Here is a 20863-nt window from a genome sequence, read left to right on the forward strand (position 1 = left end):
CTCTCCTCTGAAGGGAGTAGTACACACGTTGTAGGAAATCTTCAGTTTCTTGGCATTTTCTCGCATGAAATATCCTTCATTTCTAAGAACAAGAATAGACTGTCGAGTTTAACATGAAAGTTGTCTTTTTCTTGCCATTTTGAGAGTTTAATTGAACCAACAAATGTAATACTCCAGATTCTCAACTAGCTCAAAGGAAGTTCAGTTTTATAGCTTCTCTAATCAGCAAAATTGTTTTCAGCTGTGCTAACATACTTGCACAAGGGATTTCTAAACATCCATTAGCCCTCTAACACAGCAAACACAATGTACCATTACAACACTGGAGTGGTGGTTGTTGGAATGGGCCTCTATACACCTATGTAGATATTGCATTAAAAACCAGACGTTTCCAGCTAGAATAGTCATAGTCATAGTCATTAGCAATGTATAGAGTGTATTTCTGTTTAATTTAATGTTAGCTTCACTGAAAAAAATGTGCTTTTCTTTCAAAAATAAGAAAATACCTAAGTGACCCTAAACTTTTGAACTGTAGTCTATATAATAACACCTGATATGTTGCGCAATTCCTGGGGCCAATCAAAGCTGGGTTCCCTCTCCCCTCCTTTGGACATAATTGACATCCGGAGGGAGTCAACAGCCACATATCTCACTTCCTCTGGATATTTATTTTTGATTTATTCGAAGGATGGGAAAGTGAAACCAGTACTGATTGGCTGCATGGATTGTGTTACATAACAATGTTACACGATCCCTGGGAGAGGCAGTGTTATTATTTTACTATGGTGGGATATGGGATATTGGGGGAAAAGAAGGGTTGTCTGAGTAGTGGACGACCCTTTTAATACACAGTGGGGAAAAAAAGTATTTAGTCATCCACCAATTGTGCAAGTTCTCCTGTAATTGACATCATAGGTAGACTGCAACTATGAGAGACAAAATGAGAAAACAAATCCAGAAAATCATCTTGTCTGATTTGTTAAGATTTTTTTTTTTTTTAAATTTGGTGGAAAATAAGAATTTAGTCACTTACAAACATGCAAGATTTCTGACTCTCTTAGACCTGTAACTTCTTCTTCTCTGTCCTTCACTCATTACCTGTAGTAATGGTACCTGTTTGAACTTGTTATGAGTATAAAAGACACCTGTCCACAACCTCAAACAGCCACACTCCAAACTCCACAATGGTGAAGACCAAAGAGCTGTCGAAGGACACCAGAAACAAACTTGTAGCCCTGCACCAGGCTGGGAAGACTGAATCTATTGTACAATAGGCAAGCAGCTTGGTGTGATGAAATCAATTGTGGGAGCAATAATAAGAAAATGGAAGACATACAAGACCACTGATAATCTCCATCGATCTCGGGCTCCACGCAAGATCTCACCCCATGGGGTCTAAATGATCACAAGAAAGGTGAGCAAAAATCCCAGAACCACACGGGGGGACCTAGTGAATGACCTGAATAGAGCTGAGACCACCGTTACAAAGGCTACTATCAGTAACACACTACGCCGCCAGAGACTCAGATCCTGCAGTGCCAGACGTATTCACCTGCTTAAGCCAGTACATGTCTGGGCCTGTCTGAAGTCTCCTAGAGCGCATTTGGATTATCCAGAAGAGTATTGGGAGAATGTCATATGGTCTGATAAAACCAAAGTAGAACTGTTTGTTAGAAACACAATTGGTCATTTTTTGAGGAGACAATGCTGAGTTGCATCCAAAGAACACCATACCTACTGTGAAGCATGGGGTGGTAACATCATGCTTTGGGGCTGTTTCTCTGCAAAGGGACCAGGACGACTGATCCGTGTACATGAAAGAATGAATGGGACTATGTATCAGGAGATTTAGAGTGTAAACCTCCTTACATCAGCAAGGATATTGAAGATGAAATGTGGCTGGGTCTATCAGCATAATAATGATCCCAAGCACACCGCCAGGTCAATGAAGGAGTGGCTTCGTAAGAAGCATATGAAGGTCCTCGAGTTGCCTAGCCAGTCTCCAGATCTCAACCCCATAGAAAACCTTTAGAAAACCTTTGGAGGTAGTTGAAAGTCTGTGTTGCCCAGCGACAGGCACAAAACATCACTGCTCTAGAGAAGATCTGCATGGAGGAATGGGCCAACATACCACCAACAGTGCGTGCCAACCTTAGGAAGACTCACGGAAAACGTTTGACCTCTGTCATTGCAAACAAAGGATATATAACAAAACATTGAGATGAACTTTTGGTATTGACAAAATACTTATTTTTCCACCATAATTTGCAAAAGAATGTTGCCAAATCAGAGAAGGTGATTTTCTGGATTTGTTTTCTCATTTTGTCTCTCATAGTTGTGGTCAATCTATGATGTCAGTTACAGGCCTCTCTCATCTTTTTAAGTGGGAGAACTTGCACAATTGGTGGCTGACTAAATACTTTTTTTCCCTACTGTACAACTGATCACTCCTCATTTATTGATGTGCTCTCTGTTAGAGATTTCTATATTTCATTATTTACTCTAGTCATTGACTGGAGTCATATGTGTGACGAGGAGCATGGGGGCGTAGACCCTTTTTCTGATGTGCCTTATACGTTAAAATACATGTGCATTTGACTTCAGCGCACCCCTCATCAAGACTGGTGTTGTTCATGCCGCTCTTGATAACTTGGGGACTGTATGTTCTAAATACCTTCCTATTATTATTACTGTGCGTCATGGTATGTGCTGTAGTGTATACTAATTAATCAGTAAAAGTGCAGGTCTACCATATAGAAACCAGACAGATTATTTTTATCATATCGTTAGATCAGCGGCATAATATGGGGCGCACATCACTATTTTGTATTACTTCTATTGACCTGTACTTTTGTGCTTTGCGTTGCATCAGTCTCTCAGAGCACATCTTGGAGCTGATCACAAGAATAGTTTTTGTTGTCTGTATGTCTGCAAAAAAAACCATGTAGACATGTCGGTTTTTGATCAGATTCATGGGTCAAAAGTACCCATACAAGTCTATGCGTTCATTAAATTCATAGATAAAATGAAAGTCACTGATGAAACACCAATGGTAAAAATGAACACAGTGACCAAACACTGATGAATCTCAGATGAAAAAGACTGATAACAGACCGTTTTTCTGTACGTGAAAAATCACAGAATGTGAAAGACTTTTCCTTGACCAAAATTCCTGTAACAGATTTCCAATGCCATCATATACAAATGAGAAGAACATTTTAATGCAATTTTGGGTCATCATCTTAAAGAAATTTGACAGTATATTATTATTCATATGTACAATGAAAGATATTTACGGTATATATTTTCTTGTTACCCTAGAGTGGATGGGCAGAGAAGAATAACTCTTTGAAGAGATCAGAGAAGGTAATATTTCATTATGTAACTCCACTACCACATGTAATCTGCCCTATAACAATGATTGTTCTGATTTCTATTTTTAAAACTAGAAGCAACTGTTTGAAAACCCAATTTGATTTATTTTAAATTAAATACATTCTGAAATTGTTTGATCTTGAAAAGGATATAAACAACTTCGGGGCCAATTTTTATTTATATTTTATTTTAAATGCTTTTATTTTCAGTTGCAAATATATTTTTAATTAATTTCATAAAAAAATGTCAGCTATTTGGCTTCTAAAGCCTTTATGCAGGGGTAAGTTAACTGTAATTCCTTCAGTGAGCTTAAGGCCCAGTCACACGAAACAACTTACCAGCGATCCTAACAATGATCCAACCTGATAGGGATCGCTGGTAAGTTGCTAGGAGGTTGCTGGTGAGATGTCACACTGCGACGCTCCAGCAATCCCACCAGCAACCTGACCTAACAGGGATCGCTGGAGCGTCGCTACACGAGTTGCTGGTGAGCTCACCAGCAACCAGTGTCCCAGCCAGCAGCGCCGCGTGGAAGCGATGCTGCGCTTGGTAACTAAGGTAAATATCGGGTAACCAACCCGATATTTACCTTGGTTACCAGCGAACACCGCTTAGCGCTGGCTCCCTGCACACCTAGCCACAGTACACATCGGGTTAATTACCCGATGTGTACTCTGCTACGTGTGCAGGCAGCAGGAGCCGGCTTCTGCGGACTCTGGTAACCACAGTAAACATCGGGTAACCAAGAAGCCCTTACCTTGGTTACCTGATATTTACCTTCGTTACCAGCGTCCCCACTCTTACACTGCCAGTGCCGGCTCCCTGTTCCCTGCACTCCTAGCCACAGTACACATCGGGTTAATTACCCGATGTGTACTCCGGCTACATGTGCAGAGAGCAGGGAGCCGGCACTGACAGCTGAGAGCGGGGACGCTGGTAACGAAGGTAAATATCGGGTAACCAAGGTAAGGGCTTCTTGATTACCCGATGTTTACCGTGGTTACCAGCGTCCGCAGAAGCCGGCTCCTGCTGCCTGCACATTTAGTTGTTGCTCTGTCGCTGTCACACACAGCGATGTGCGCTTCACAGCGGGAGAGCAACAACTAAAAAATGGCCCAGGACATTCAGCAACAACCAACGACCTCACAGCAGGGGCCAGGTTGTTGCTGGATGTCACACACAGCAACATCGCTAGCAACATCGCTGCTACGTCACAAAAGTTGTTCGTTAGCAGCGATGTTGCTAGTGATGTTGCTTAGTGTGACGTGGCCTTTAGTTTGTAACTCCTAACTTCTCTGATTTGATTTATGACCTCGTAAAAGTTCAGCCCAACTTCAGAAGAAGAAAGATAAGACTTACAAGCTCTACGTCATACCCAGATCTTTGTAGCATGTACTGTGATACATGGGTCCAGATTCATCAAGACTGTCAGTTTGCGCTGCGAGCCCGCATTATTCCCCGCCCATGTCTGCTGATCTGATCAGCAGACATGTGCAGCTCACAGGAGCTGGTGGCTCCTGTTAACCCCTTAGATTGCGCTGTCAGTCTCTGACAGCGCGATCTAACTCATTCCGATGGGGATTGTGCTGTTCCCCGCCACCATTGGTGGCCCTGTGATGTGATCACCGGGTGCCAATGGGTTGCCATGACAGCGGGGGTTAGATGATGACCCCCGTAAGAGAAAGTAGAATCGTAGCACACACTGTTGTATAAAAGTCCTTGCTTTATTATAAATGCATAAAAGGTGAGCGGTTACGAGACCAGATGCTGGCACTCTGGAGGACAATGGCTGTTTCGCGCTGCAGCGCTTTTACGGGTCCTGGGTCGTAGCTACAATTTGTACCTTTTTCAGAGATGCAAATATTTAAAGGGGTTGTCCACTACTTTAACATTGATGGCCTATCTTTAGGATAGATCATCAGTGTATGATTGTCTGGGGTCTGACAACCGGTGCCCCCGCCAATTAACTGTTGTTGGGGCAGATGGTTAGAAATGCTCGCTTCTAGAGCTGCCCCATCAACTGCTACAAATCAGTAGGAGGCGGATGTGCAGTACCCGGCCGTGGCCTCCATCAAAAGACGGAGTAACTCCGGAATTAAGCATTTTACCCAGAAGCTGCTGGCACCGAGAACAGCTGATGGGTGGGGGTGCTGGGTGTTGGATCCTAGCCGATCATACATTGATGACCAATCCTAAGGATAGGCCATCAGTGTAAAAGTAGTGGCCAACCTAACATATCATAGATATTTGTAGGCATAACAGATTATAGTGTTATGGTGTGTGGATTTGTCATTGCAATGTAATTTAATACAATTCTTCCCCTCACAAAATTGTTATCGTTATTATGGAGCTTAAGTTTCCCTTGTTCTGCATCTACCTTTTACCTTTCTACCTTTTCATAGAGAGATGTTGAGTTTATGAAGAATGCATTCATCCGAGTGTACCATGACACCGCATACGCTCTCCTGCAGGCCACATTCCTCCAGGAACCCAGATGGGCAGAGGACGAGACAGAAGCTGCACGCTGGAAAGCAATTGCTGATTTTCTAAAGAAAAATCGTGAGAAAGAAGGGGCCATTCATTTCCTGCTGTCTCCTGATAGTCTTCACAAGCCTTTTGATATTTCAGAGATATCATATGATTTTCTTGAAACAGCAAGGACATCTCTTGTCACATTGTAACTTTGCTTATTGAGGCTCCTCAGCCCCCTCTTAGGCCAAAGCCCAACCTTGGCCATTATCTGAATTAATATGGCGCCTACAAAACAAGTGTCTAAATGTAAAACAGTTTAAGAAGTTATCCAGCTTCTCAGTAATTCATAAAACATAAAAACATTATGGAGGTTATCGTCTCTTTACCAACTGACGTGCCAGCACACTTGGACCATTACATATAAATAGCAGCAATAAATTGATCATTACAATCATATTGTATTATGCCCAGAGGTCATATGAATAGACTGAAAAGTGCTGGTGCATACATTCATGTTAGGAAGCTATGGTAAATCCATACAATGTAATAAAAGCATAAGTAAGTAGTGCATACACACTACAGGAACTTGCTCATGCCATTCCAACCTGTGTTTCGCCAAGGCTTCTTCTGGGACTCCAGCATTTGTGCCTCATTTTATGCACAATGGCCTCAGGTGATAAAACAACAATAATCTCCATTATGTTTTCATGTATGATTTTTTTTGAATTGCTGATAAATAATAAAGCTCAATAACTTCATATAAACTTTGTTACAGTTAACTGTTTTTGTAGGAGTCTTGTAAAGGATCCTGTAACCTAAAGACTCATGATTGTCCGGGGGTATCTTCAAATAATCCTAAAGAGAGTCATGCAAAGATTTTGATTTCAAATTGTGCCGTCTTCCTTAATAATACATGTGTGCAGAAAGTATACTATACATGAAAATGGTATCACTGTGATTCTAGAGGGTATTGCTATAAGGTTGTAAGAGACTCTCCCTACCCTTAACTAAATAATTGATAGCACCTTACTAAGATGTGACTTGAGAAATCCAGCCAGTAACTGGACGTTGCCTGCTCAATGCAGAGACTGTGCAAAAGCTACCTCCGAAGGATTCTCAGGAGCCCCATGACACTATTAAATGTCAATCATTCCATAGTCGGAGGTGTAGGTCTATACATTATGCACCTGCCGGACATTATATTATCATTTCATTTTAGAGAAACATTTTTGAACATTTTTTTTTTTTTTTATAAAACATTGTGTCAGTTGACAGGCATGATTTTAATCCACAGATGGGCACACGTTGAATTATTTTTCCCCTCATTTTTATTTGTGGTTTCGTCATTTATTTATATCTTTCACAAGAGTGTATACGTTTTTGTTGTTTTTGTTATTTCTTTGTCGCTCCATTGGGAGACCCAGACAATTGGGTGTATAGCTATTGCCTCTGGAGGCCACACAAAGTATTACACTTAAAAGTGTAAGGCCCCTCCCCTTCTGGCTATACACCCCCAGTGGGATCACTGGCTCACCAGTTTTGTGCTTTGTGCGAAGGAGGCAACACATCCACGCATAGCTCCACTTTTTAGTCAGCAGCAGCTGCTGACTATGTCGGATGGAAGAAAAGAGGACACATATAGTGTCCCCAGCATGCTCCCTTCTCACCCCACTGTATGTCGGAGGTGTTTGTAAGGTTGAGGTACCCATTGCGGGTACGGCGGCAGGAGCCCACATGCTGATTCCTTCCCCATCCCTTTTTACAGGGCTCTGGGTGAAGTGGGATTTACCGGTCTCCAGGCACTGAGACCGTGCTCCATCTACAGCCCCTGGAGAAGATGCTGGATGGAGCGGAGTACATCAGGGACATGGCCCTGCTTCCTCAAGGTACTCTGTGTCCCCGTGCATTTGGCGCTCACACCGCAGCATGCTGGGTGTTGTAGTGCGCCGGGGGACATCAGCGCTGCGGCGCCTGTGCCATGGCCTCATTCAGCTTTGCTGAAGCAGGCTCACTTATGGGAATTGGTCGCGCCGGCCGCTGGGACTGCGGCGCGGCTGGCACTTGTAGTGCGCCGGGGACTTCAGCGCGGCCTGCGCTTTTACGGCGGCCGCGCTGATAACTAGAGTCCCCGGCTTTTGCGGCCTGCTTCCGTTCGTTCCCGCCCCCAGACCTGCCAGTCAGGAGAGGGGCGGGACGCTGGCCACTTCCAGGAATCGGTCGCGCCGGCCGCTGGCAGCGGCGCGGCTGGCACTTGTGGTGCGCCGGGGACTTCAGCGCGGCCCGCGCTTTTACGGCGGCCGCGCTGATAACTAGAGTCCCCGGCTTTTGCGGTCCCGCCCCCAGACCTGCCAGTCAGGAGAGGGGCGGGACGCTGGCCACTTCTATGAATCGGTCGCGCCGGCCGCTGGAACTGCGGCGCGGCTGGCACTTGTGGTGCGCCGGGGACTTCAGCGCGGCCCGCGCTTTTACGGCGGCCGCGCTGTTAACTCGAGTCCCCGGCTTCTGGGCCTAGTCTCCCTTCGTTACCGCCCACAGCCCTGACAGTCAGGGTAGGGGCGTGACGCTGCATAGAGCAGAGCTGAGAGCTGGAGTATGTTTTTGTATACTCCACCCCTCTCACTGTGTGCACTGTGAATCCGGATTCCCGCACTTTCTCAGGCACGCCCACGGCTTCCTTCTCTAAAGGACACCGGCAGCCATTAGTGTCAGTTTCTGTACGATACAGAGACAAGTGTGGAAGACCCTGGCATTCTGATAGTCACACAATCGCTGTAACAGGCGTTAAGCAGCACCTGTGGTGCTAACCCCACTAGTGCAGAAGTGCACTTATAGATATGCTTGTACTATATACATTGCACTGTTTGGTCGCACGTTGTATATACCCTCCTGGATTATGCGGAGGAGTTATCAGCATATTCTCTGTGTAAAACAAAGGTGCAGAACCACATGTTTTTCTATACAGCTGGTACAGCATGTACGGCTATACGGCCGGCAGGTACATAGACTCCCATTGATGCACTAATGGCCAGGGGATGAGGACGGTGTCTGCAGTATTTACTGACAGTTTTTCTGAGACTATGGCTATGATACTAGAAGCCTAGCAGTCCGGACATGTCTCTCACAATATGGGTACTGTTGAATCATTGATCCATGGCCCCCCTCAGTGCGAACAACTAACAGCTCCGGGAATGTCACACGCATCCCAGAGTCACGGCTCTGCACGGACGTCAGTCCCAGACAGCCTAAGTGGGCTCGCTATGAGCGGCCTCGGTTTCATCAGGGTCCTAACAGAAGGACTCGCTGTGTAATGAGGCGGAAGTAGCGGCTCAGGATTCTGATCCTGAGACCGCTCTCAATCTGGATACACCTGATTGTGACGCCATAGTAAATAATCTTATAGCGTCCATCTATAGAATGTGGGTTATTTCTCACAGCTCCTCCAGTAAAGGAGGAGTCAGCTTCACGTATTTTTCTGGACCACTCTGCCTTCAGAGAGGCAGTCCAGGAACACCACGCTTATCCAGATATGCGCTTCTCCAAACGGCTTAGGATACACGTTATCCCTGTCCCCTGACTTGGTCAAGGACTGGACCCAATGTCCCGAGCGGCATCCTCCAATCTCCAGGCTTGTAGCTAGATCCATAGTTGCAGTGGGAGATGGAACTGCAAACTCAAAGATGCCACTGACAGACAGATGGATCTCTGGTCGAAAGCCATCTATGAGGCTGTCGGCGCACCGTTGGCTCCGGCATTCTCTCCCTTGGGGCACTCCAAGCTATTTCAGCTTGTCTTACACAGATTGACACGGTTACACGTACATCTGTGCCGCAGGTGGCATCCTTAACCTCTCAAATGTCTGCATTTGTTTCTTACGCGATTCAGGTTGTCCTGGACTCTGCGAACCGTGCGGCGGTAGCCTCCGCTACTCCGTGTTTTTAAGCAGAGCCTGGTCTGCTCGTTAAGTGAATGGAAGGCAGATTCTGCTTCCAAAAAAAGGTTGCCTAACCAGTTGCCTTTTTCTGCTGACCGACTGTTTGGTGAGCGTTGGATGTAACCATCAAACAGTCCAGGGGTAAGGATTTATCCTTTCCTCAGCCCGGACACAACAAACCCCAACAGAGCAAGAGGCAGTCGGGGTTTTCGGCCTTTTCGAGGCTCGGGCAGGTCCCATTTTTCCTCGTCCAATGTGGACTCAAAAGGATCAGAGGAGCTCAGATTCTTAGCGGGCTCAGTCTCGCCCAAAAAAGCGACAGTCTGAAAACCCGCTTCCAAGGCGGCTTCCTCATGACTTGCGGCCTCGGTCGGTAGCAGGCTCTCCCGCCTTGGCGATATTTAGCTGCCATAGGTCAATGACCATTGAGTGTGAGACATTCTGTCTCACGGGTACAGGATAGAGCTCACTTCTCGTCCTCCAACTCGATTCTTCAGAATTTCTCCACCTCCCGGCCGGGCCGCTGCTCTTCTGCAAACAGGGTGCACTCTATAGGCAGAAAGAGTGATGACCCCCGTTCCTCTTCAGGAACAAGGTCACGGTTTTTACCCCAAATTCTTTGCGGTACCTATAACAACGGGCCGTTCCGTCCCGTTCTGGATCTAAAAATGCTCAGCAAGCTCGTGGACACCAGGCGGTTCCGGATGGAATCCCTCCGCCATGTCATCGCCTCAAGGTCCCAAGGATATTTCCTAGCATCATTAGGCATCAAGGATGCTTATCCACACGTGCCGATTGATCCAGAGCACTAGCGTTTCTACGCTTCGTTATAGGAGACGAACACCCTCTGTTCGTAGCTCTACCTTCCGGCTAGCGACAGTCCAACTGGTCTTCGCCAAGGTCAGGGCAGCAGTAGTCACAGTCCTGCACTCTCAGGGTCACTCTGTGGTCCCGTATTTAGACGATCTACTTGTCAAGGCACTCTCTTAGGAAACATGCCAACACTGCCCGAACGTTGCGCTGGAGACTCTCTAGAGTTTTGGGTGGATCATCAACTTTTTAAAGTCAGATCCGACCCCGACCCTATCGATAACATATTTAGGCATAGAGTTTCTTACTCTCTCAGCGATAGTGAAGCTGCCGCTAGACAAACAGCATTCACTACGGGCTGCAAGCTCTTCTTTAAGAACCAGTCGCACACATTGAGACGCCTCATGCACTTCCTACGTAAGATGGTAGCAATGGAGGCAGTTCCTTTCGCGCAGTTTTACTGCGTCCACTACAATGGGACATTCTCCGCCAATGGGACCAGGAGTCGACGTCCCTCAACAGAGTCGTCGTTCTTTCTCAGGCGGCCAAGGAATCTCTACGGTGGTGGCTTCTTCTCACCTCTTGGTCAAAAAGAAGGTCCTTCCTATCCCCGTCCTGGGCGATAGTTACGACAGACGCGAGTCTATCAGGGTGGGGAGCAGTTTTTCTCCACTACAGCGCTCAGGTTACGTGGACTCAGCAAGAGTCCACTCTTCAGATCAATGTTCTTGAACACAGAGCAGTGTATCTTGCCCTACAATCCTTCCAACAGCGGCTGGAAAGCAAGCATATCCGACTTCAGTCGGACAGCTCCACAGCGGTGGCATACATCAACCACCAAGGAAGAACGCGCAACCGGCAAGCCTTCCAGGAAGTCCGGCAGGTTCTGATGTGGGTGGAAGACACGGCATCCACCATATCCACAATTCACATCCCAAGTGTGGAAACTAGGAAGCTGACTTCCTAAGTCGCTGAGGTGTGGCCGAAAGAGTATGGTCTCCTCACCCGGACGGGTTTCAGGAGATCTGGCGCCGCTGACAGAGGCCGGACGTCGATCTAATGGCGTCACGGCACAACAACAATGTGCCAGCTTCATGGCACGGTTTCACAATCATCGAGCTCTGGCGGCAAACGCCTTAGTTCAGCATTGGTCGCAGTTCCAGCTACCTTAGGTGCCACCTCTGGCATTGTTGCCCAGAGTACTGCGCTAGATCAAGACCGACTGCGGCCGCGCCATCCTCGTCGCTACAAATTGGCCGAGGATGTTGTGGTACTCGGTTCTGTGGTGCCTCACGGTAGGCTAACCGGGGGCACTACCAGACCAATCAGACTGGCTGTCTCAAGGGCCATTCTTCCATTTGAATTCTACGGCCCTCAACCGGATGGTGTGGCATTGAGTCCTGGAACCTAGTGTCGTCAGGATTACCTCAGGACGTGGTTGCCACCATGAGACAGGCTAGCATACCAACGTCCGCCAAGATTGACCACAGGACGTGGAAGATGTTCTTATCTCGGTGCTCGGCGCAGGGTGTTTCTCCCTGGCCGGTTGCATCGTCTATGTTTCCTTCCTTCCTGCAATCTAGGTAGGAAAATGGGTTGTCGCTCAGTTCCCTTTAGGGACAAGTCTCAGCGCTATCTGTATTTTTTCAGAAACGACGACTTCCTCAGGTACGCACGTTCCTACGGAGAGTTTGTCTTCTCAGCACTCCGTACAAGCGGCCGTTAGAGCCCTGAGATCTGAACAAGGTTCTAATTGCTCTCCAGATGCCGCCTTTCGAGCCTTTGAAGGATGTCTCCCTTCCCGTTTTTCACGGGAAGTGGCCTTCTAGTAACGGTCTCGTCTCTTAGGAGAGTTTCCGAGCTAGCAACGCTCTCATACAAACTCCCTTCCTGGTCCTTCACCAGGACAGGGTAGTTCTGCGTCCGGTTCCGGAATTTCTCCCTAAGGTGGTATCCCATTTTCATATCAATCAGGATATCACATCACCTTCTTTGTGTCCTCGTCCAGTCCATCAATTTCAGAAAGATTTGCAGCTGTTGGTTCTGGTGAGAGCACTCAGGTTCTACTTCCCGCATGGCGCTCCTGCGCCACCCGGATGCACTCTTTGTCCTTGTCGCTGGTCGGCGTAAACAGTCGCAAGCTTCCAGATCCACCCTTGCTCGGGGGCTCGAGGAACCAATTCTTGAAACCTACAGTTCTACTGGGCTTCTGGTTCTCTCAAGGCCGAAGGCCCATTCTACCAGAGCCGTGGGTGCATCCTGGGCATTACGGCACCAGGCTACGGCTCAGCAGGTGTGTCAGGCACCCACCTGGTCGAGTCTACTTACTTTTACCAAGCATTATCAGATGCATACCTACGCTTCGGCAGACGCCAGCCTAGGTAGATAAGTCATTCAGGCGGCGGTTGGCCACCTGTAGGAGAGGGCCGTTTGACGGCCCTATCATGAGGTATTCTTTTACCCACCCAGGGATTGCTTTTGGACATCCCAATTGTCTGGGTCTCCCAATGGAGCGACAAAGAAGAAGGGAATTTTGTTTACTTACCGTAAATTCCTTTTCTTCTAGCTCCAATTGGGAGACCCAGCACCCGCCCTGTTTTCTCGGGGTTTTTTCTGTTTTTTCGGGTACACATGTTGTTCATGTGGTATGGTTCAGTTCTCCGATGTTTCCTCGGATTGAATTGGTCTTTAAACCAGTTATTGGCTTTCCTCCTTCTTGCTTTGGCACTAAAACTGGTGAGCCAGTGATCCCACTGGGGGTGTATAGCCAGAAGGGGAGGGGCCTTACACTTTTAAGTGTAATACTTTGTGTGGCCTCCAGAGGCAATAGCTATACACCCAATTGTCTGGGTCTCCCAATTGGAGCTAGAAGAAAAGGAATTTACGGTAAGTAAACAAAATTCCCTTCTTTTTAAATCCAACAGATTATTTATATGACAGATATTGTGTGTGTTTTGTAAGATTGTTTGTGATTAGTTTAGGTACAAAATTATTATTAATATCAATTAGATTTTTTAATATTTTAATAAAATATAAAACATTTATCTGTCTCTGTCTTTATGTCCTAATATTTCTTTTCAGGAGACTTTCATAAAGTCCCATTGTTGCAAATAGTATGAAGTTGAAGAAAAGTAAAAAAGAAAAAACAATAGTTGATATCCTATTGATCATCCAGCTGAAAGGAAATGTGTCATCAGAAAAATACATATTGTTTAAATCTGGTTTTTGAGTTACATGTAGTTTTTAAAAACTTTTGGCAAAGTTTTTTCTTAAAATCACAATCTACTGTATATTGAAAAACAAAATTCATAATCTTGCAATTTTCACATTGGCCATTTAAGCTTGCGAGCAGGGCCCTCACTCTTCTTGGTATCTGTTGAATGTGTTAAGGCTGCTTTACACGCAGCGACATCGCTAGCGATGTCACTCGTGAAAGCACCCGCCCCTGTCGTTTGTGCGTCACGGGCAAATCGCTGTCCGTGGCGCACAATATCACTAGTACCCGTCACACATACTTACCTTCCTAGCGACGTCGCTGTGGCAGCAAACAGCCTCTTTTCTAAGAGGGCGGTTCGTGCAGCGTCACAGCGACGTCACACGGCAGGCGTCCAATAGAAGCGGAGGGGCGGAGAGCAGCCGATTGAAAATCACGCCCACCTCGTTGCCAGAGGACGCAGGTATGGTGATGTTCCTCGTTACTGCGGTATCACACGTAGCAATGTGTGCTGCCTCAGGAACAACGAACAACCTGCGTCCTGCACCATCAACGATAATTGGGATTTGAACGACGTGTCAACGATTAGGTGAGTAATTTTGATCATTAGCGGTCGCTTGTACGTGTCACACGCAACGACGTTGCTAACGAGGCCGGATGTGCGTCACGAATTTCGTGACCCCAACGACATCTCGTTAGCGATGTCGTTGCATGTAAAGCCCCCTTTACTCTGTAATGTCTCATATTGTCTGCACATCTCCCCTCTGAATTGTAAAGCGCTGTGGAATATGTTGCCGCTATATAAATAAAAAGTATTTAATATTATTTTAGAGTAATCCTTGTTGTCCTCTTAGGAAGCATTTTCAGCGGGATCCTTATCATCTGAGGCAGGATTACAATGGTGGGTAACAGTTTTATACATATATAAAAGGCTCACCAGCACCTCTAAATAGAACAAGACAAATGTGAACAGGTGCAGTCTGAGAATTCATTATAATAAAAAAAAAATACAGCAGCACTCTGAAATGCTATAACATGCAAACATTGAATACAGAAATTTGGAACTTTATTACTGCTATTTAAACAATGTTAAAAAAATGAGATACATAGCGCACAAATTGGCCACTTCATGACAGCCCAACAGGCAGTCTAACGACGTATCTATTTGTTGGGATCCTAACCATATATGCCTCTATGTCTCCTGATCTGAACCCAACCTAACATCTAGGGGTACATTCCCCTGATCAGGATCAGTTGAGTTTTTGATGGTGCAGAAATTCTGCACCATCTATGCACTTCAGTTTACTTACGTTATTTCATTGTGTTTTTGTTTTTAGCTCTGCATTTTTATCTTGTTTTTGACACTGCATTTTTTATCAATGGTGTCTCATTATCTAAATAAATAAGTTTTGCGTTTTCTTAAACTTCATGTTAGTGACATCATTAAAGGGAATCTGTCATCTGGTTTTTGCTCCCCCATCTGAGAGCAGCAGAATGTAGAGACAGAGACCCTGATTCCAGCAATGTGTCACTTACTGAGCTATTTGCTGTTATTTTGATAAAATGAATGTTTTCTCTGCGCAGATGTAGCAGTTATTTGAATGTAGATGAGGGTTATAACAAGCTCATGCAGCTGCTGGACTTCCTGGCAGCAAGCCAAGTAGTCCTCTAATAATAACCTTCTGCTAATTAAACTGTGATTTTATAAGCTACACTACACAGCCCAGTAAGTGACACCGCTGGAATCGGGGTCTGTTTTCCTTCATCACGCTGCTCTCGACTTAGGTGGCAAAAACCTGATGACAGAGTCCCTCTAAGTGCGGATTACATGCATTTTGGTGCATTTTCACACCGTGAACACAAACTGCATGTTTTTCTTAACTGCAGATTTTCCGCATCTAATGCAAGTCTAGGAGGAAAGTCTGCTTAGAAAAACGCACTGTAGCGTTACACAGCGTAAAAAAGAAGCACATTGGACATGAGATTTTTATGAATCCCATCTACTTGTCTTGTACTGTAAAATGCAATGTTTTGAAAGCAGCAAAAATACGCAGCGTCCAGGACGTAAATAACTCTGATCATGTAAGGGGAATTCTGAAGAGGCAAGCTGAGCATCACTTTCCATCCAGGATCTAAAAGAGGTCATTCTTGAAAAATGGAAAAAGATAGGTGCTCCAATATGTCGCCAACTTGTACATTCCATGTCTAGAAGACGTGGTGCTGTCCTTAACCCCTTCACGCCGTGACTAATTTCCGTTTTTTACTTTTTTGTTTTTTTTCCTCCCGTTCTTCAAAGAGAGCCATAACTTTCATATATTGAAAGTTATATGGTTATTCTTACTTTCATGTTAAGGGTTAAGAAAATCTTCTATGAAACTTGGTCTTGTTAAAATTTTGGAAATATGTTATTGTATTCAGTGAGATATTGATTTAAAAGCTTTCTTTTCAAAGGGGGTGTACTTATTGGTTTTCTATACTTTGGTTTTATGAAGCATATTGCCTCTTCTATTATAATGAATATCCATGATTAGCCACATTAGGAAAAACCATACGATGATTATTTAGTTTTGCAATATTACAAGAAGACTTTTTAACCCCCCCCCCCCCCCCTTCTCCCACTCAGCTTGTTTCACTTTTTTGACCTAGACAAATTTTACAATTCTAACCAGTGTAACGTTATAATTTAACGTTAAATAACTCTAAAACATTTCAAAGGATCCAGGTGATTCTGACACTTTTTTTTTTTTTTTTCGGGACACATTGTACTTATGATAGTGCTAAACTGAAGTCAATATTTTTGCCGTTTATTTTTGCACATATCAGAATTTTGGCTAAAATTTTGAAAATGTTTCAATATTCAAACTTTTAAGGTTTATTATGCCCCTAAACCAAATAGTTATATCACACAAAATAGTTAATAAATAACATTTACTACGTGTCTACTTTACATCACCATCATTTTTGACAAATATTTTTTTTGTTTAGTAAGTTAAAAGGGTTAAAGTTTATCATGAGCTTCTCATTTTTCCAACAAGATTTACAAAACCATTTTTATTTTTTCCTGGACCACATCATATTTAAGTGAGTTGAGTGACCTATGTGAAAGAAAGTACCCCGAAAAAAAACAACTGCAACCCTTAAAGTGCTCAAAACCACATCCAAGAAGTTTATTAACCCTTCATAAAAATTAAAGCAATATGGAAGGAAAAAATGAAAATTTTACGCTTCCACACGAAAATGTTACTTTAGCCCCAAATTGGTCATTTTAACAAGGGTAATAGGAGAAAACGGACTATACATTTTGATGTGTAGTTTCTCCTGAGTACGCTGATACCCTATATGTGGTGGAAAACTACTATGTGGACACACGACAGGGCTCAGAGGTGATTGAGAACCAGTTGTCTTTTGAGCGCAAAATTGTTTGGAGTAGATGTCACATCTTGTCACATTTGCAGAGCCCCTAATGTGTCTAAACAGTGGAAAATTTACAATTGACCCCATATTGGAAGCTTCACCCCTCAAGGAATTTATCTATATGTTTGGTGAGCACCTTGAATCCACAGGTGCTTCACAAAATTGTGTAACGTTGAGCCATGGAAAGAAGAAAAATCGCATTTTTGCTACAAAAATGTTGCTTTAGCCCCAAATTGTGAGGGGGAACAGCACGGCACAGAAGGGGAAGTAGAGCAGATTTGTCAGGAATAGCCCACTGAAGGCACCATGTCACATTTGAAGAGCCGTTATGGTGGCAAAACAGCAGAAACAACCCAGAGGAATTCATCTAGGGGTGTAGAGAGCATTTTAAACCCACAGACGACCACCATTCTGTGGTGAAGAGCTTCTAATTGCATTTTTATCACTAAAATACTGTTTTACACCATATTTTTTATTTTTACAAGGGGAAATGGAAAAAGCCCCATAATTTGTTATACAATTTCTGCTGAACATGGGAATGCCCCATATAAGGCTGTACAGTACTGTTTGGCCACACGATAGCACTTGAGAGGGAAGAACCTCTATTTGACTTGCGGCACAGATTTTTCTGGAATAGTTTTTGGACTCTATTTAGAGAGCCCCTGGTGTACCTAAACAGTTGAAACTTTTATCAAGTGACCCCTTATTCCCTCTGAGAATTCATCTGTGGGTGTAGTGACTCTATAGGTCTTTTTCAGAAATAAACATGCAGTGGAAGTTGCAGACTGAAAATTACAAATATGCAATTGTAGTGTCAAATACATTGTGCCCAGATAATGGTCCTGGAACCATGCATCCATAAAATAAATCTGCTCTTCTCACTACATTAATGTCAAACGTATGGTTAACTAACTTAGGTTTAGGCACATTGTGGGGCTCAGAAGTAAGGAGATAATTTGGATTCAGATTTAGCTAGATTTCGTTTGGTGGGAGCCATGTTGCTTTTCCAGAGCCTTTGTAATGCCAGTAACATGGACACCTCCCTTATTTCTATTAACAGGTAACAGACCCCAGTTGGAACTTGTGTTTTGTGTCTTGAGATGATGCTTTTATTGGCAGTATTTTGGGGTACAGAACATTTTGAATCAGTTCCACATATATCGGGTGCTTTATGCTGAGCATTTACCGTATTTTTCGGACTATAAGACGCAATTTTTTTCACCTAAATGTTGGGGGAAAGTGGGGGGTGCGTCTTATAGTCTGAATGTAGGGCTGCGGGGAATGAGGGTGCTGCGGTGGAGTGGGTCAACGGCGGCATGAGCAGGCTGTAGCAGCCTGCCTTGACCACATGGCCCCACTCATTTCATATGCATGCATCCTCCCCCCATGATCTCTCAGCGCTGAAGCCGGCGCTGACAGGTGGGCGGGATGATGGGTATGGGGTGCGCGCATAGTAAACAGCCAGCCCGCGTGATCACTCCTGGCAACTACAGCCTGGAGTGATCATGTGCGGCTATATTCACTGCCCCCCCCCCCCCGCGCATCATCATCAGAGCGGGGCGCAGTGTGAATAAGTACGGTATACTCACCGTTCCCCTACAGCATCGTGATGTCCTCCTGTCTGCTGGCCAGCTGATCTGTGTAGAGAGCGCTGAGCACAGGGATGATGTCAGCGCTGTGCGCACCGCTCTCCACACACATCAGCGGCCGGCAGACAGGAGGACATCGCCATGCTGCAGGGAGGGAGGAAAGGTGAGTATAAACGTTTGTTTTTCTGTGCCATAGGATACAGGCCATATACCAGGATGGGGTATATACTGTAGCAGGATAAGGGCATATACCAGGATGGGGGTATATTATGAGCAGGATGGGGTTATTTAGCAGGATGGGGGTACATAGCAGGATGGGTGTATTTATCAGGATGGGGGCATATATCAGGATGGGGGCTATACCAGGATGGGGTATTTATGAGGATGGGGGTATTTATCAGGATGGGGGCTGTACCAGGATGGGGATCACATGGAAGGCAGGAGGATCATTACCAGGATGGGTTACCTTAGTAGAGAATTTGGGGACATTACCCCCATAACAGTGTAAGCATCAGATCTTCACCCGATAAGTGTGTCATGACCACATTTTTTCGGTTAAAATATTATTTCTTTGTCGCTCCATTGGGAGACCCAGACAATTGGGTGTATAGCTTCTGCCTCTGGAGGCCACACAAAGTATTACACTTTAAAAAGTGTAACCCCTCCCCTCTGCCTATACACCCTCCCGTGGACCACGGGCTCCTCAGTTTTATGCTTTGTGTGGAAGGAGGCACACATCCACTCATAGAAAAAAAAAAAGAAAAAAAAAAAAAGATTTCTCATACATAGTATGACGGATGGAAGAAAAGAGGTCCCCTATGGGGTCCCCGGCATGCTCCCTTCTCACCCCACTATGTCGGCGGTGTTGTTAAGGTTGAGGTACCCATGGCGGGTACAAAGGCTGGAGCCACATGCCGTCTCCTTCACCATCCCTTATGCGGCTCTGGGAGAAGTGGGAGCTTCACCGGTCATTCACCTGCTGAGACCGTGCTCCATCCGCAGCCCCTGGTGGAACCTGCTGGACCGGAGCGTTTTCATCCCCAGGGACCGGGCCCTGCAACCTTGAAGGTACTCTGTGTCCCCAGATGGGGACGGTACGGGGAGAGAGGTCGCCTTTCCCCACAGTAGCGCCGTCCGTTGTTTTTTCATCGGACTTCCGCGCCGACCGTGCCTGCTTGTCGGGCACGGCCTTAAATTTAGTCCCCGGCTTCATCGCGGCCTAGTCGCGAAAAATCCCGCCCCCGGGCCTGCCTGTCAGGGGTAAGGGCGGGATTACCGACAGAGGGCTGGAGCATCTTTGCATGTCTCCCCTCCCCTCTCATGGACCACTATGGGACCTCCAGATTCCCGCCTTTTACTGGCGCCGCCCATGGCTTTACTCCCCCCTTGAGAGCTCCGGCGGCCATGTTTGGCATTCTGCCGGTGTATGCTGCAGCTGCACAGCTCTACAGCTCCGGGGGACCCACGACAGGGAATCTGGAGGTCACCAGCGGTTGGTAAGCCACACCGGTCTCCGGTGCTGGTTCCCCTAGGGTGCCGTGATATAGATATATATATACAGTGCCTACAAGTAGTATTCAACCCCCTGCAGATTTAGTAGGTTTGATAAGATGCAAATAAGTTAGAGCCTGCAAACTTCAAACAAGAGCAGGATTTATTAACAGATGCATAAATCTTACAAACCAACAAGTTATGTTGCTCAGTTAAATTTTAATAAATTTTCAACATAAAAGTGTGGGTCAATTATTATTCAACCCCTAGGTTTAATATTTTGTGGAATAACCCTTGTTTGCAATTACAGCTAATAATCGTCTTTTATAAGACCTGATCAGGCCGGCACAGGTCTCTGGAGTAATCTTGGCCCACTCCTCCATGCAGATCTTCTCCAAGTTATCTAGGTTCTTTGGGTGTCTCATGTGGACTTTAATCTTGAGCTCCTTCCACAACTTTTCAATTGGGTTAAGGTCAGGAGACTGACTAGGCCACTGCAACACCTTGATTTTTTTCCCTCTTGAACCAGGCCTTGGTTTTCTTGGCTGTGTGCTTTGGGTCGTTGTC

General features: G+C 45.4%; 1 protein-coding gene across 2 annotated transcripts in view; it reads left to right on the forward strand.

The window, feature by feature from the left end:
• Positions 1–7296, forward strand: part of NPHP1 (nephrocystin 1) — a 224573-nt gene extending 217277 nt beyond the window's left edge. For both annotated transcript variants that reach the window (XM_075339427.1, XM_075339426.1), the window contains exons 20-21: positions 3322–3366; positions 5778–7296. In XM_075339427.1, coding sequence (XP_075195542.1) covers positions 3322–3366; positions 5778–6056 — 324 coding nt within the window. In that variant the 3' untranslated portion in view covers positions 6057–7296. The remainder of the gene's footprint in view (positions 1–3321; positions 3367–5777) is intronic.
• Positions 7297–20863: the final 13567 nt, after the last annotated feature.

This window comes from Anomaloglossus baeobatrachus, chromosome 3, assembly GCF_048569485.1.
Source record: "Anomaloglossus baeobatrachus isolate aAnoBae1 chromosome 3, aAnoBae1.hap1, whole genome shotgun sequence".
Taxonomy (NCBI): Eukaryota; Metazoa; Chordata; class Amphibia; order Anura; family Aromobatidae; genus Anomaloglossus; species Anomaloglossus baeobatrachus.